General features: G+C 45.0%; 2 protein-coding genes and 1 long non-coding RNA gene across 5 annotated transcripts; 2 read left to right on the forward strand and 1 right to left on the reverse strand.

Moving 5' to 3' along the window:
• Positions 1-999: 999 nt before the first annotated feature.
• On the forward strand, positions 1,000-2,996 carry RBM8A (RNA binding motif protein 8A). 2 transcript variants are annotated; one of them, XM_019956661.2, is made up of 6 exons: positions 1,000-1,122; positions 1,398-1,457; positions 1,583-1,660; positions 2,135-2,271; positions 2,540-2,676; positions 2,789-2,996. In XM_019956661.2, exons 1-6 carry the CDS (start codon positions 1,056-1,058, stop codon positions 2,832-2,834), a joined length of 525 nt encoding a protein of 174 aa, XP_019812220.1. In that variant the 5' UTR covers positions 1,000-1,055; the 3' UTR covers positions 2,835-2,996. The 2 variants fall into 2 exon arrangements, with proteins under 2 accessions (XP_019812220.1, XP_019812221.1); XM_019956662.2 differs by having other exon boundaries at positions 1,586-1,660.
• A 570-nt stretch (positions 2,997-3,566) lies between these two features.
• LOC109555832 (uncharacterized) lies at positions 3,567-8,549 on the reverse strand. Of its 2 annotated transcripts, XR_011565705.1 has the most exons (3): positions 8,419-8,549; positions 7,353-7,571; positions 3,567-5,996 (listed from the first exon to the last, which is right to left on the reverse strand). It is a non-coding gene; the product is annotated as an uncharacterized lncRNA (long non-coding RNA). The 2 variants fall into 2 exon arrangements; XR_011565704.1 differs by lacking the exon at positions 8,419-8,549 and having other exon boundaries at positions 7,353-8,342.
• A 15-nt stretch (positions 8,550-8,564) lies between these two features.
• On the forward strand, positions 8,565-14,170 carry PEX11B (peroxisomal biogenesis factor 11 beta). The gene is made up of 4 exons (XM_019956660.2): positions 8,565-8,660; positions 9,454-9,569; positions 9,975-10,176; positions 12,967-14,170. Exons 1-4 carry the CDS (start codon positions 8,605-8,607, stop codon positions 13,367-13,369), a joined length of 777 nt encoding a protein of 258 aa, XP_019812219.2. The 5' UTR covers positions 8,565-8,604; the 3' UTR covers positions 13,370-14,170.
• The last annotated feature ends 110 nt before the right edge of the window (positions 14,171-14,280 follow it).

Genomic DNA, 14,280 nt, shown 5'->3' on the forward strand with positions numbered 1-14,280 from the left:
GGTGCGTGACCCCGGGTTTGCGGGATTTTAGTTCCCCCACCAGGAACTGAACGGGGCCCCCGAAGTAAAAATGTGGAGCCGCCAGGGAATTTCTTGAGACATTATTAAATTAAAAAAGAAAAGTTGATATGTGTCTCAGTAGTATTTCACGGGAAACCAGGTCGGCTGATTTTCTTGAGAGAAAGCCGATGCTGGGAGGGATTGGGGGCAGGAGGAGAAGGGGACAACAGAGGATGAGATGGCTGGATGGCATCACCGACTCGATGGACGTGAGTTTGAGTGAGCTCTGGGAGTTGGTGATGGACAGGGAGGCCTGGCGTGCTGCGATTCAGGGGACACGACTGAGCGACTGAACTGAACTGAACTGAACAGTACGTTCCAGAAGCAGCTTTTTGAAGTAGCATTGCTGACTTTTTTTTTTTTTTTTTTTAAATGCTTCCATCGCAGATCCAGCTGCTCCTCGGTACAGTATAGGCCTGCAAGTTTTTAGAGAAAAAACTTTCTTCAGCTTCCATTTCCTGGTATGGAATGAAAAGAGACGAAAAGCAACCCGCTAATAAAAATTCGGCTGGGCTTCACAAGGAAATGGCAACCCCCTTCAGTATTCTTGCCTGGAGAACTCCATGGACAGAGGAGCCTGGCGGGCTACAGCCCATAGGATCGCAAAGAACTGATCCGACTTAGCGACTAACACTTTCACTTTTCACTGTTAGTAGTTACTCTTTGTTGGCTGCTCTGGTTAAGTTACTTAGTGTTAGGGGCTCAGTCATGTCCGAAACTCTGGTTAAGAGGAACTCACTAGCCCCGCCCACCCCCTACCTCGCCGCACACGGGTGCCGCGCTCAGCTAATGACGCGCTCAAGATGGCTACAGTAACACTTCCGGTATCTTCCCAAACTAGGCCCGCCTCCATTGCGTATTTTTACCGCGCCGAGCGCGGGACCTAGTGTTAGTTTTTAATTGGTCAACTTGATTGATGACCTTTTCCCTCCGCGACAGTTTCCCGAGGAGCCAAGTGCCTGAGAGGCAAGGACGAGAGTTGGAGGGAAGGAAAGATGGCGGACGTACTTGATCTTCATGAGGCTGGGGGCGAGGATTTCGCCATGGATGAGGATGGGGACGGTGAGGACAGTGGAGGCGGCTGCGGGAAGCGGGGAAGGTGCGAGAGAAGGACGTTTTAGGAAAATATAATCTTTCTCCCCATTGGGGAGGATACGAGCCAGGGAACCGGGTTCTGTTGGTTGGAGACTCCGCCCCCTTTGGGCGGAAGAGGGGCGGGCCGGGAAGGGACAGCCTGGAGGTGGTGGGATTTGCTTTCAGATAATGTCTTGCAGAGAGAATATTGTTGTAAACACCTGTTACCTTTTTCACTTATTCCTTTTCTTCTGGGGCTCCAGAGAGCATCCACAAACTAAAAGAAAAAGCGAAGAAACGGAAGGGCCGTGGCTTTGGCTCCGGTGAGTGTTTGTGGGTGGAATGGGGTCGAATGGAGAGAGCTACGAGTTTTGGAATCCCCATTCAGACCTACGGTGAACAGTGGGAGAAGGGGGATTTCCGGTGATCTGCTGTGTGTTTCTAATAGAAGAGGGGTCTCGAGCGCGGATGCGTGAGGATTATGACAGCGTGGAGCAGGATGGCGATGAACCCGGACCACAACGCTGTAAGTAAATGGAATCGGTAGGGATCTGTCTGTACAGAGTTAGGGACCAATGAAATAAAACCCAGTAGGAATGGAGCCCTGGGATTTCTTTGGAAGGAGTGATGCTAAAGCTGAAACTCCAGTACTTTGGCCACCTCATGCGAAGAGTTGACTCATTGGAAAAGACTCTGATGCTGGGAGGGATTGGGGGCAGGAGGAGAAGGAGACGACAGAGGATGAGATGGCTGGATGGCATCACTGACTCGATGGACGTGAGTCTGAGTGAACTCCGTGAGTTGGTGATGGACAGGGAGGCCTGGCGTGCTGTGATTCATGGGGTCACAAAAAGTCGGACACGACTGAGCAACTGAACTGAGGAATGGAGTCAGAGGTCGCTTAACCAATCTCTGTGGAGCCTGCACACACTTTACTTGTGTGATCTTGCTTAAGTGTTTCTTGTGCTCAAACAACTTTCCTTCGTTCCCCTACCTACAGCTGTTGAAGGTTGGATTCTCTTTGTCACTGGAGTCCATGAGGAAGCCACGGAAGAAGACATCCATGATAAATTTGCAGAGTATGGAGAAATAAAAAATATCCATCTCAATCTGGACAGACGTACAGGATATCTAAAGGTATCTTGAGCCATACTCCATTGCCTCTCTTCATCCATAACCCTTAGACAGCATTGGTAGTTCTCCAAAGTTGACTGTGGTTGGCCAAGAGTTGAAATAAAATGAGATTGGGAATTGATTGTTAGACATAGCAAAGAGGCAGAAACAGATAAGTTGTATGTATAATAGGGGTGTGACATGCATTTGTTGTTTAAGGTTGATAGATTTTTCTAGTTGAGTAGAAAAAAGCTTGATGGAGTTTTGATAATTTGTCTTTTTCTTGTTCCAGGGGTATACTCTAGTTGAGTATGAAACATACAAGGAGGCCCAGGCTGCTATGGAGGGACTCAATGGCCAGGATTTGATGGGACAGCCAATCAGCGTGGACTGGTGTTTTGTTCGGGGTCCACCCAAGGGCAAGAGGAGGTAAAGTGCAGAGGGAAAAGCATTATCTTAGTGGAAGGAGTATGAGCAAAGCAGAATAAGGACATAGTATTATGTTCGTCTCATGGGCCCTGCCCCTTTTCCTTCTTTGTAGAGGTGGTCGAAGACGCAGCAGGAGTCCAGACCGGAGACGTCGCTGACCTATCCTCTGTTGTTCAGGTGTTCTCTCCAGAGATTCCATTTGACCATGCAGCCTTGGAGAAATACGGCTGGGGTGGAACTCACTGTGTTTATATTTAATCTCTCACCCTGTTTAGTGTTTCTTTTGAATTATGAATAAATGTACAATTTTTGTTTTCTAATTACTTAACTTCCCTTTTCTAATATTGCAAGCTCTGGAGTACTATTTACAGTGAGGCAGTATGGGTCACTGTGAAGATATTTCTCCCAGGGACTGAATTCTGTGTGAGTTTCTACGTTAGATAGTCTCCAGTGTCAGCTAGGGTCAAGTAGAGACACTGCTCAGTATTTCTTTTTCTTCGAAGCTAAGAGAGCAAGGGTAGAAGTAAGATGTTCTCATGACAGTAAGGAATAATCATTCTGTTCCTATATATGCTGTCCTGAGCAAGTGGTAACATAGAAATGTCTCTTTTTGCTCTCCTGCGTTTCTTGCTGCCACATTTGTTTGTACTTCTGTCTAAGAGCTTAAATCTCCTGTTGGGGCACTCTTCCAGAACCTCCTTCCCTGGAGGAGTCTATACTATGTTCTTGATGCCCTCTTCAGCACCCAAAGGTGAAGGCCCCATAGAGGAGAGGATCCAGAGGAGCACTGAGGAGGCCAAAGAGGAAAAGGATGTGGCTGAGGCTAGGAGGCACTTCAGTTAGCATGGTGGGAGAGAACCAGTACCAAAGACCCAGAAGGTAATAAGGTGTCCAGCAGAAGATGAAGGTCAGCAGGATAAGTAGGGCCAGTCGTAGGGCCCGATGATGAACACGGGAGTGATTGTATAAGGAGTGGCAGAGGGCAAATTCACCTGCAGGGGCTGGGAATTTAGAAAATTCACTCAAATTCAGAACCACTCAGCTTCTAAATTGATGGGCAGAAATTGTGAGATAGAGCTCTTCCCTCTATAAATAGAGAAGCTGCAAGCCCTCCTCCCCTTCCCAACCTGGGACTATATGCTCCCTTCCCATCAGGGATTATGACAGACATGCTGGAAAAAAGGTTTCAATTTGAGGTGCTATGGTACACTGAAGCTACAAAGTCTGTTTGAAGTGTTGTTGGTGTCCAAGAGCAAAGGAGAATAGTGATCACCCTTCTTCTTAATTCTTGCCTAGCTAACTCAACTTCAGAGAATGATAGCTAGTGGCTGGTTAGAATTGAAGGCATTCAATGAAATTAGTGTGGTATTAGCTGCTAGAGATACAGTTTGTTGTTAGTCACTAAGTTGCATCCAATTCTTTTGTGACCCCACAGGCTATAACCCACCAGGCTCCTCTGTCCATGGGGTTTCCCAGTCAAGAATACTGGAATGGGCTGCCATTTCATTCTGCAGGGGATCTTCCCAACCCAGGGATTGAACTCGAATGTTCTGCAGTGCAGGCAGATTATTTACCACTAAGCCACTGGGCAAGCCCCTTGGTTTGATAGATAGCTATCATATTAATGAGGCTAGACAATAGTTTTAGGGTAGGGGTTAGGGCCTGGAGGTTGGAGTCTCACCATGGTTCCCCTTCCTTGTCTGGGGAGTAGACACACTGCAGACAATGTGGCTATAGCAGATGGTCATTGCAATCAGTGGCAGCAGAAGATGAAGAGGTTGTAGATGATCTCTTGCCATTGAGTCTTGAAGCTGCCTTTGGTGACACACCAAGTGAAGGGACCTGGACCAGCGCGTCAGACGGTACGGAACAGGAACAGCTAGATTGGAGTCAAGGACTATTAGAACTGGTCTCCCTTCCTTTTCCCCTGCCAAACTACCTACCAATTCAACACTCTCCTCCTGATTAATTCATTCTTTTGTGTGTGTGTGATTGTCAAGAAATTTGGGAGCTAATATAGTGCATAATCTCAATCCATTCTTAATTCCCTGCAGTGCTGAGTAATGGTACATCCGTGGTGCCATATTTAAAAGGTTAGAAATGTATCTTGAAAATCTCTATTTTCCTCTTAGGGTATGCTTATTAAATCCAGAACTTAAAGGATCCTGTCTTTTGAGTACTATCTACCATTTTATAAGAGGATATCTCTACCACCTCACCCACATTTTTTTTCCCTCACCATTTTTAGCTGAAATTATTTTCCTGATGTGTCTGTGATTAATTCTGTGGGAAAAAGAAATCTTATATAAAATGGGAGGTGCTAGAGTTGCAGGCTATTTTGCAGTCACTCTCTAAAGTGACTTTAGTAATAGTCCTATGTACAATAATTATAATGGTGAAATAACAATAAAATTTAACATTTTCCAAATGTGGTTGGCTGCCTCTCCTTTTTTTGGTAAACTAGTTTTTGGCTTGAATCAGTAAAGAGCATTTTTCAATTGAGAGCTTCAGGGTTTGTACCTTAGTTCAGGTAAGGTAGATTGAGTCAGTATTAGTTTGATAAAAGGCAAACTTAGTAGGTATCAAATTCCTAGATATGAGGCCTTTCAGAAAGGGATTTCAGCTGGCATGAGGGACTTTTAGGAAAAGTGAATAGTTTTAGTCACAGACATGATTTTATGAACTGATTGGAGTTATGACCAGGCTATTCTAGTTGGGGAGTGGTCTTTCCTTTACTCCTATCTTGAGTCCATATATTCCTGGATGGGTTTTTTTTTTTTCTTTTGGTGGTGGGGCTGGGGGGCGGGGGCAGGGGGAGCGCTGTGGTGAGGGTGGTGTGTGTGCATGGCTTGGCACTATACCTAGAAACATCTGACTTGTGAGAAGGTTTAAAAATAGGCAAGGTTCGGGGACTTATATTTTAGTCCAGCCTCTGACTATTTTATATGCATTTTATATTTTACCACCTACTATAGAAACCTTTACTTCTGATACTTGGAAATGAGTCTACGAAAATAATTTCTAACTACACCAATATTCCCTTGACCATGCTAACAATTTTTAATTGACATATTTTAAATGCAACATACAGGCATTGCAGGTTGATAATTTTTTTTTAAAGAGGTTGATAATTTGGAACCCAAAATAACACTTTTTGCACCTGAATCATGTTACCATCAGTTTGCTATTGAAGCAAATAGAAATTGCATTATTGGACTGTCAGTCTCCAAGGAAGGATGAAATTCATCTATTCCATAATCTTGTTGTCTATGGATTTCAAGTGATTTAGCCAAAGTTATCCAGCTAGTTAGTGGTAGAGCCTAGACTCAGAAAAAAACAGAGCAAATTAATACAAACAACAAAAACAGTCCTAATTCTAATTCCCAGTCCACTTCTAAAATTCATTTTATATAAACCCAATTAATTTCTTTTGCACTGAGGCAACAGGCAAAGGGGTCCTGTTTACAACATACTGTTGGAAGCAGTATTTTTTGTTTGTCTTAGAACTGCAGTCAGACTAACTTTTGGTAGTTATATTTCTAATATTTGAGGATTTAAGAATCCAATCTTAAATGTGACTACAATGCATTATTCCAGAGACTGAAATGTTACCCCTCTCCCTGACATAATCCCAACCACAGGCTCAGAGATGCTGCTTTACTCCCTTTTCCCAGATGGTGTTAGTGGTTTTGTTTTGAAGGAATTGCTCCATATTTAGCTTTTTTTTTTTTTCTTCTAGATTTATAGTTTGTTTTCAATACTGAGATTTGATGAATTGGCACTCAAGTTCAGATGCACCCTTTTGTTTCCGTTTTGACACAATAAAGCTAGAGTAAAAAATACAAATCTGATTATGTTACTCTACCTTTTACTTAGTGTTTCCCCACTGCCCTTAGGATAAAGTACAAGCTTAATATTTGTGAAATTGGTTCTTCCTTCCCCTCCAGGCTCATTACTTGCCATTTTCTAGCCCTCAACTTTAACTGCGATTACTTTTGAGATTTTCTACCCTCCACCTTCTCCAGCATTCCTCCTGCTTTGTCTTAACACCTATCTTTCAAGAATGAAATTTTGATATCTCTAGGAAGTCAGGAAGCTTTCCCTGAATGACCAAAAGTGGGTCAGACACCCCCCATTGTTCCTTAGCTCCTTAAGCTTAGCTTTAGCATAACACTTAACTGGACATTATATTGTAATTGCCTACTTATTTGACTCTGCACTCATCTGTAAATTTCTTGAAGGCAAGACTTTGTTGCTCTATCCTTGATAGAGCATTTAATGCACCTGGGGGAACTGCTTTTTTTTTTTTTAATTGGTGAATGAAGGTATCACAAAGTTTTACCCAAAGTCCCGGATTTCACTCTTTTTTTTTTAAATTTTCTTGTCACTGTCTTAATGTCTTCCCATGGAGGACACTCCATGCTCTGAAGCTTTCCTGCAATAATCTGAAGAAGGTGGGCCTACGATGATGCAAAGAGGTGGAAGCCAAGTGTAGTAAAAACAAAGACTCAATAGAAATACAAATTAACATGCAATGATCTTAACTAGCAAAAGAGCAGAGGCTCCCACCCTGAGGATTAATGTTGACCATGGCCAAGCACACCCCTTGAATCCAGAGGCTCATGTTGTGTACTCAAATTCTTGTCCAGTCTAGCCCTGAGTCCCTAGTCACTCACCTGGGGCAAGGCGAGCAGGAAGCTGAGTCCCCAGGCTACCCCAAGAAGTTTCCTTCCAGCTGAGCGCGGTCCAAACGGGTGGAGTACGGCTGCCTGGTGGTCGAGCCCAATAACCAGGCAGGAAAGCTGCGGCATACATGGCCACTAGTTTCAGGAACACGAGTGTCCGACATGCAATGTCCCCGGCCAGCCATTGAACAGTGATATTCCAGGTCGCATCTGGGGGCATAACCACAGAAGTGACCAGTAAGTCGGCAACTGCTAAATGGGCGAACAGTCGTCGTACCGGAGAGGGACAGAGCTGGCTGGGTTGCGGCCGTTTCACTGACCACAGCACGGCCAGGTTCCCTCCAGCCGAAGAAACAAACAGCACGACAGTCACTCCCATTCGCACCTCGGCGGCAACTGAGAAGGTGGGTAGCTCTGCGCCCTCCACCTCTATTCCTGATCCTACCCAGACCTCCTCCCCCGCCGCTGATGACCCCCAAGGGGTGACGTTGCCTGCAGACATGGTGACCTGGAAAGAAAAGGGGCGGGGCGATGAAGTGTGGATCTGAAGAGGCAAGCTGCGTCCAGTTTCTTCTCCCTCCTCAGGATCTGACATGGTTATTTTGCGAATTTCGTCCACTAAAGCGTCTATCTCTGGAGACTCCGTCTGTAATCTGGAGGTCACCTGTCCAACTGTCAGGGGCTTGTAGGGACTAGGAAGGAATCTGGTGCTGACTTCTACTACCGCAGGCTCCTTTAGCCCCCTGGAGCCCTGAATTCGATAGGAGCGTGAGAGTGAGTGTGTGTGTGTGTGTGCTGCGAGTGTCCCGCTGTAAGCACCCTTGGGTCAGGGGCAACCCCATCCTAGTGGTCCTGGAGAGAGCACTGCGGCGCCTTCTCGCTCCGCCCCGACTCCTGCAAGCCTCGCCCTTGGTCCAGAATATTTAAAGAAGACTGTGCCTCTGGAGGCTTGCTCAGGAAATAGAGATCTTCCGATTAGAGAACGAGACGACGGAGACCACGCACACACACACACACCCCTCCACCTCCCCCAGTACGCCCTGCCAAACACACAAACCATGCAGATGTAGCCCCAGAGACAAGTGCTTCTCGTTCTGAAATTACGTTTCAAGGGCCGGCTCCACTCGCTTTATTTTCTGATGATGTTTGTCCCTCGTGCGGCACCGTTGGGTCGTCCGGGAGGCGTGACTAGGGGCGGGAAGCGAGGCGGGAGCGGAGCTGCAGAACGGGTGCTGCCGCTGTCATGGACGCCTGGGTCCGCTTCAGCGCCCAGAGCCAGGCCCGGGAGCGACTGTGTAGGTGCGGCCCGAATAGGAAAGGGGGGCTGGCGGGCGGGCAGAGGAAGAGCCTCGTGAGGCGAGGTCAGTTCACACTACGGGGGTCAAAAAGGGTCAACTCGGGCTACGGGGGCCCGGACGGACCGCGAGGGGCTGATTTGAGCCGGCCGCGAGGCCTTGATTCGTTCCTGCTCGTGAGAAAGATGGGGAAACTGAGGCACGAGTGGGCCAGCGGGGAGGCGGCTCAGGGTTGTGTGTTCACATAAGACCAACACTTTCCTCCCTGGGCGACGGTGGGAGGAGGAGCGTTCTCCCCGTGACAGATAGCGATCTGGACTGTGTCTTCAGAGTTAAGGAGGCACTCCTGAGTTCCCTTTGGCCCCTCTACCCTACTGTCACCCACGAGCTCCTCCACGTCCGCCCTGCCTTCTAGTCTTCATTCATCTCAAGGGCCTTAGTTCACCTATTTTGAAGACTAACCTGTTCTTCAGCTATCTCTCACCCCCTCACAGAACATGACACACTCACACTGAGGTGCTTGTGATCTTGCGGTGGTCCTTCTGCCTTCTTCACCGTCCTTTTCAGGCTGCATCATTGTTAAATCCATTATTTCTTCAATTCGAAGTAGTGTTTCCCAGCCCCTACTAGTCTCCTTTATATCCTCGATGCCCTTTGGAGAAACTAAGATACAGGCCTGAAGAGAAGGAAAGGGAATGGTCTCAAACTGGGAAGGGGGTGATCCATGGTTGCCTTTTGGAGGACATTTTTGAGGGGGAGATAAAGGAGGTCTCTACCTTACCTTACCTCTCCTCCAGGGCTGCCCAATATGCTTGCTCCCTTCTTGGCCATGCACTGCAGAAACATGGGGCCAGTCCTGAGTTACAGAAACAGATTCGACAACTGGAAGGTCATCTGAGCCTAGGAAGAAAGCGTAAGTAACTAGGCCTTTCCTTTTATTACTCCACACTTCTTCCATCCCCAGCCATTATTCCTTAGTCCCTCCTTCCTATTTTTGACCAGTGCCAATTCATCATGGTTTGCCTTATCTGTACTTATCCTGTGCAGGCCTCCCAGCTGAGAAAAGAGAGCAGGGATAAGGTCAGTGAGGGATTGGAGAGAATGAGGCAGATTTGAGAAAGCTAAACTGGGACACAAATTAATAAAAAATTTGAACTAAAAAGGATTGAACTTTCTGCTGTTTTTTAAAAAATTGTTTATTATTGTTTCTATCACTTGCCTGACTTTGATTCTCTTGCTTCCTCTCTTTCTCTGTATCTTGCTCTCTGTTTGCCTTTCTACTTTCAAATCCTTGCTTTCCGTTGCTAATCTCCACAAGTTCTACGCCTCGGTAACTCAGCAGATGCCCTTGAGTCAGCCAAACGAGCTGTGCACCTATCAGATGTTGTCCTGAGATTCTGCATCACTGTTAGTCATCTCAATAGAGCCTTGTACTTCGCCTGTGACAATGTCCTTTGGGCTGGGAAGTCTGGACTCGCTCCCCGTGTGGATCAGGAGAAGTGGGCCCAGCGTTCTTTCAGGTTTGATATTCTTTTATCCTACAAGGTCTATCGTATTCTTCATACTGCCTGCCTTGCCTTTCATGAGAGAACGATCTTTTAGGGTCTTCCCAGAATGTACACATCTGAATCACTTGGCTTCCAATCTTCATTTAGATCTTAAACCATCAGAGAATAATGAATGGGGGCAGATGGAAGATGGATGCTCTTTCATGGTGAATGACTAAGATTGGACAAGACTAGATATTAATTATATTGCTTCGATTCTTCTTCTGTCTATACCAGAGATTTATGCCCCTCCCTGTCTACACATTCATTCATTCTAAAAATACTTAGTAACTGCTTACTGTGAGCCAGGGAATAAAGCAAAGAGCTAAGTAGATATGGTTCCTGCTCTCATGAAACTTCTAGTTTAGTAGGGGAGTCTGATATTAAAACAAATAATCACCAAACCGAATATTTGTGGGAAAGTATAGGATGTTAGCCCCTGGAGGAGGGCATGACAACCCACTCCAGTATTCTTGCCTGGAGGATTCCATGGACAGAGGAGCCTAGCAAGATACAGTCCATAGCGTCAGAGTTGGACACAACTGAAGTGACTTAGCACGTATATAGGATGTTAAAGCTTTATAACAGGGGGAGCTAATCTAGATAGAAAGGTCAGGAAAAAAAGAACCCTTTGAGAAAAATTTTATTTCAGACCTGAAGTCTGAGTAGAAGTTATACAAAGCAAGCAGTAGAAAGAAGAAACAGAAAATAACTCATTCTGAGGCCTTGAGGCAGAAAGACTTCTTGGAATTAAAGAGGTGGAAAGAAAGCCAGTGTGGCTGACAGTATTGAGGAAGGGCATAAGTTCAAACTGGAGAGGTAGACCAGGGCCAGATCATTCATGCAAGGTTGTCTAGGTAATGGTAGGATTTTTTTCATTTAGTTTTGTTTAAATTTTAAACAAAATTTTTAAACCACCTGCTCAGTGGTTCTGAGCAGGTATGTGACATGATTCAAATTGCATTTAGAAGATCTGTCTTTCTATACTGTGGAAAATGGATTGCAGTAGCACTAAAGAGGAGAAGATTCTCTAATGTGACCATGAAATGATGTTGGCTTGGATTAAAGAGCAGGCTGGTAGTGAAGGTGGAAAGGAATATGATTTGAGAATAAAATTTTCTGTCTATATATTACCTATATTTGTTTTTTGCTTCCCTATGATTCACTTTGTTATTTACACTATATTGCTTCTTTCCATCTCTGCTTATGTCCTGCTTTTCCTCTTTCTCGGTGATTTACAATTATAACAAGGCTTATGGTATATGAGGGGTGGGGGCAGAGGCATGGATAGAATGGTATGGAAAAGCAACTCTCTACAAGAGTTTCTATGCCCTGTCTACTCTTTCATTCCATAAATATTTCTTTAGCTCTTACTACGTGCTAGGCCTAAGTCTAGACACAAGGATGCAGTGGTAAAGACAAACAAGATCCTTGCTCCTATGGGGCTTACATTGTAATGGGAAGGGACAAAGACACGGTAAATAAGAAAAACATCAGAGAGTGGTAAATGCTGTGCAGGAAATTAAAATAGGGTCAAGTGATAAGATGGTAAATGGCTTGCTACTTTAGAATGGGCGGTCAGAGAAGACCTCTCTGAAGAGGTGACATTTAAGCTCAGACATGAAGTGCAAGGAAGAGCCAGCCATGTGAAGGTTTCGGAGGGAGAATATTCCAGATTGAGGGACTAGGTAATGTAAAGGTCCTAAAGCAGGAATCACTGAATGGGATCAAAATATAAAAAGAAACCAGTGTTGTTGGAGCCTAGTGGTTGAGGGAAAGAATGGTACAAGATAGAGCGGCAGAGTCACTTGTTGAGTTCTGTAGTATTTTATTCTAAATGTGATAGGAAGGAAACCATCAAGAATTTTAAGAAAGGGTATATTGTGATATACATTTATGCCAGCTGTTATATGAAATTAGATTGTTAGGTGTGGTGGGCAAGAGTGACCATGGGGAAACCAGTTAAAAGACTGAAGTAGTAGTTCAAGCAAGAGATGATGGTTGGTTAGACTAGTGGTCCCCAACCTTCTTGGCACCAGGAACCAGTTTTGTGGAAAATTTTTCCACAGACCAAGGGGGTGCAAGCAATAGGGAGAGGCTGTATATACAGATGAAGCTTTGCTGGCTTACCTGCCAGTCACCTCCTGCTGTACTGCCCAGTTCCAGGGATTGGGGACCCCTGGCTTAGACTATGGTCTGAGTATAATAGATAGATGTGATTGAATTCAGGGTCTATATTAGAGGTAAGACAGTTATACTGAATACAGATCACTGTTTTCAGAATGGATTTAAAAAAATTTTTTTAATGTAGGCTGTTCTTAAGGAATTTATAATCTAAAACATTTGGCAAGCTTGGCTTCTTTTTTATTTTTTCTCCTTTTAACAAAAGGATTGGATTTAAATTATGTGTGTGAATCTTTGAAACAACTGAAGCTGTTCTTTTTTTTAAAAAAGGTTGCATTATTGTAGTTCAGGTTGAATGCCTGTGTGCTAATGGGTTGCCAAGTGGAAAAGTGAAATTTGAGGTTAATCTTGGACTATTTCATGATCTTCATTACTTTTAAACCAAGATCTTAAGGTACACATACATAAACACATTAGTTACAGAAAGATGGAAGGACATTTCTAATGGTAATAACATTTACTTCTGATATTCTAATGTATAATCTGTTGCACTATGAGGGAAAAAAGTTTAGGTGTTCTGTTGGATTTGCTAGGTGGGTATATGTACCCATCCTGACCCTTCTTCCCTGTGTATCCCAGGTACTATCTGTTTTCCCTCATCATGAATTTGAGCCGTGATGCTTATGAGATCCGCCTACTGATGGAACAAGAGTCTTCAGCTTGTAGCCGGCGACTGAAGGGTTCTGGAGGAGTCTCAGGAGGAATTGAACCTGGAGGACCTGGGGGTCCAGGGATTCCAGGAGGAGGTCTGCCTCAGGTGGCTCTGAAGCTTCGGCTCCGGGTCCTGCTGCTGGCTCGGGTCCTTCGGGGTCATCCCCCTCTCCTGCTGGATGTGGTCAGAAATGCCTGTGATCTCTTCATCCCACTGGACAAACTAGGCCTCTGGCGCTGTGGCCCTGGGATTGTGGGGCTTTGTGGCCTCGTGTCCTCCATCCTGTCTATTCTCACCCTAATCTGCCCTTGGCTACGACTCAAGCCCTGATATGCTGGTACAGGATAAGGAGGGGACCTGAATTGGTGAGATGGAATTTTATAGATCGTCCCTGTGTCCCAGCCTCATTCTAACTCCACTCCTTGGTTAAAGTTAAAAATCCAGAGATTTGGGAATAAAAGGAAGGAGCTTTGGGGAAGATGAGATGAGGAAAGGTGATTTGTGAAATCAACCGGATGATTCAGATGTTCAGATCTGCTGGAGCTTTTGTTCTTTTCCTCCTTCATTGCATTGCCTGTGTCTCTCCTGACTCTTCTTACTGTCTCTTAAGTCTGTTTAAGATTCTGTCTCTGTATCCCCTTTGTACCTTCTCAGCCCCCTGTCATAGGAATTTAATCAGCAGAATTACTTTTTGGTATGGGAAGTAGAAGGTATGGTCTGTAATGTTCTAATTGCCTTCTTCCTTTTCCTCACAAAAGTGATTTGTGGCAGTTATTTTTGCCTCCAGACTCCAGACCATAATTTTAAAGGCTTTGTGTCTCAGTGGGCTCTTCCCACATGCACAGAAGTACTTCCATGCTTCCTTTTCCTCGCTCATGTCTACCTCACTGCCCTCCCTCATGATTTGCCATTCCCCTTCTTTCTACTCACACCTGCAAATTTCTGCTTACACTTTGATTTCATGGCTTTGTTCTAGCCTTTCCATACCCCTTCTTTGCCTATCCAGAATGATGCTATGTTTAGCATCCTGTAAATATTGTACAATGATTCTGTGTAAATAGCTGAGGCCCAAGCCCATGATGGACAGCAAGCCTTCCAGGTTAGCAGATTAAAGATCAATTTGCTCATTGATATTTGGTCTGGTCCTGTGTGTTCTGGTCATCTGAGGCCCCTATTTCTGTTACTTTGGTTTGGGTTTTCCATGGGATTAACCACTGGCATCATCACCTGCAGACTTTTAT

This window comes from Bos indicus, chromosome 3, assembly GCF_029378745.1.
Source record: "Bos indicus isolate NIAB-ARS_2022 breed Sahiwal x Tharparkar chromosome 3, NIAB-ARS_B.indTharparkar_mat_pri_1.0, whole genome shotgun sequence".
Classification (NCBI taxonomy): domain Eukaryota; kingdom Metazoa; phylum Chordata; class Mammalia; order Artiodactyla; family Bovidae; genus Bos; species Bos indicus.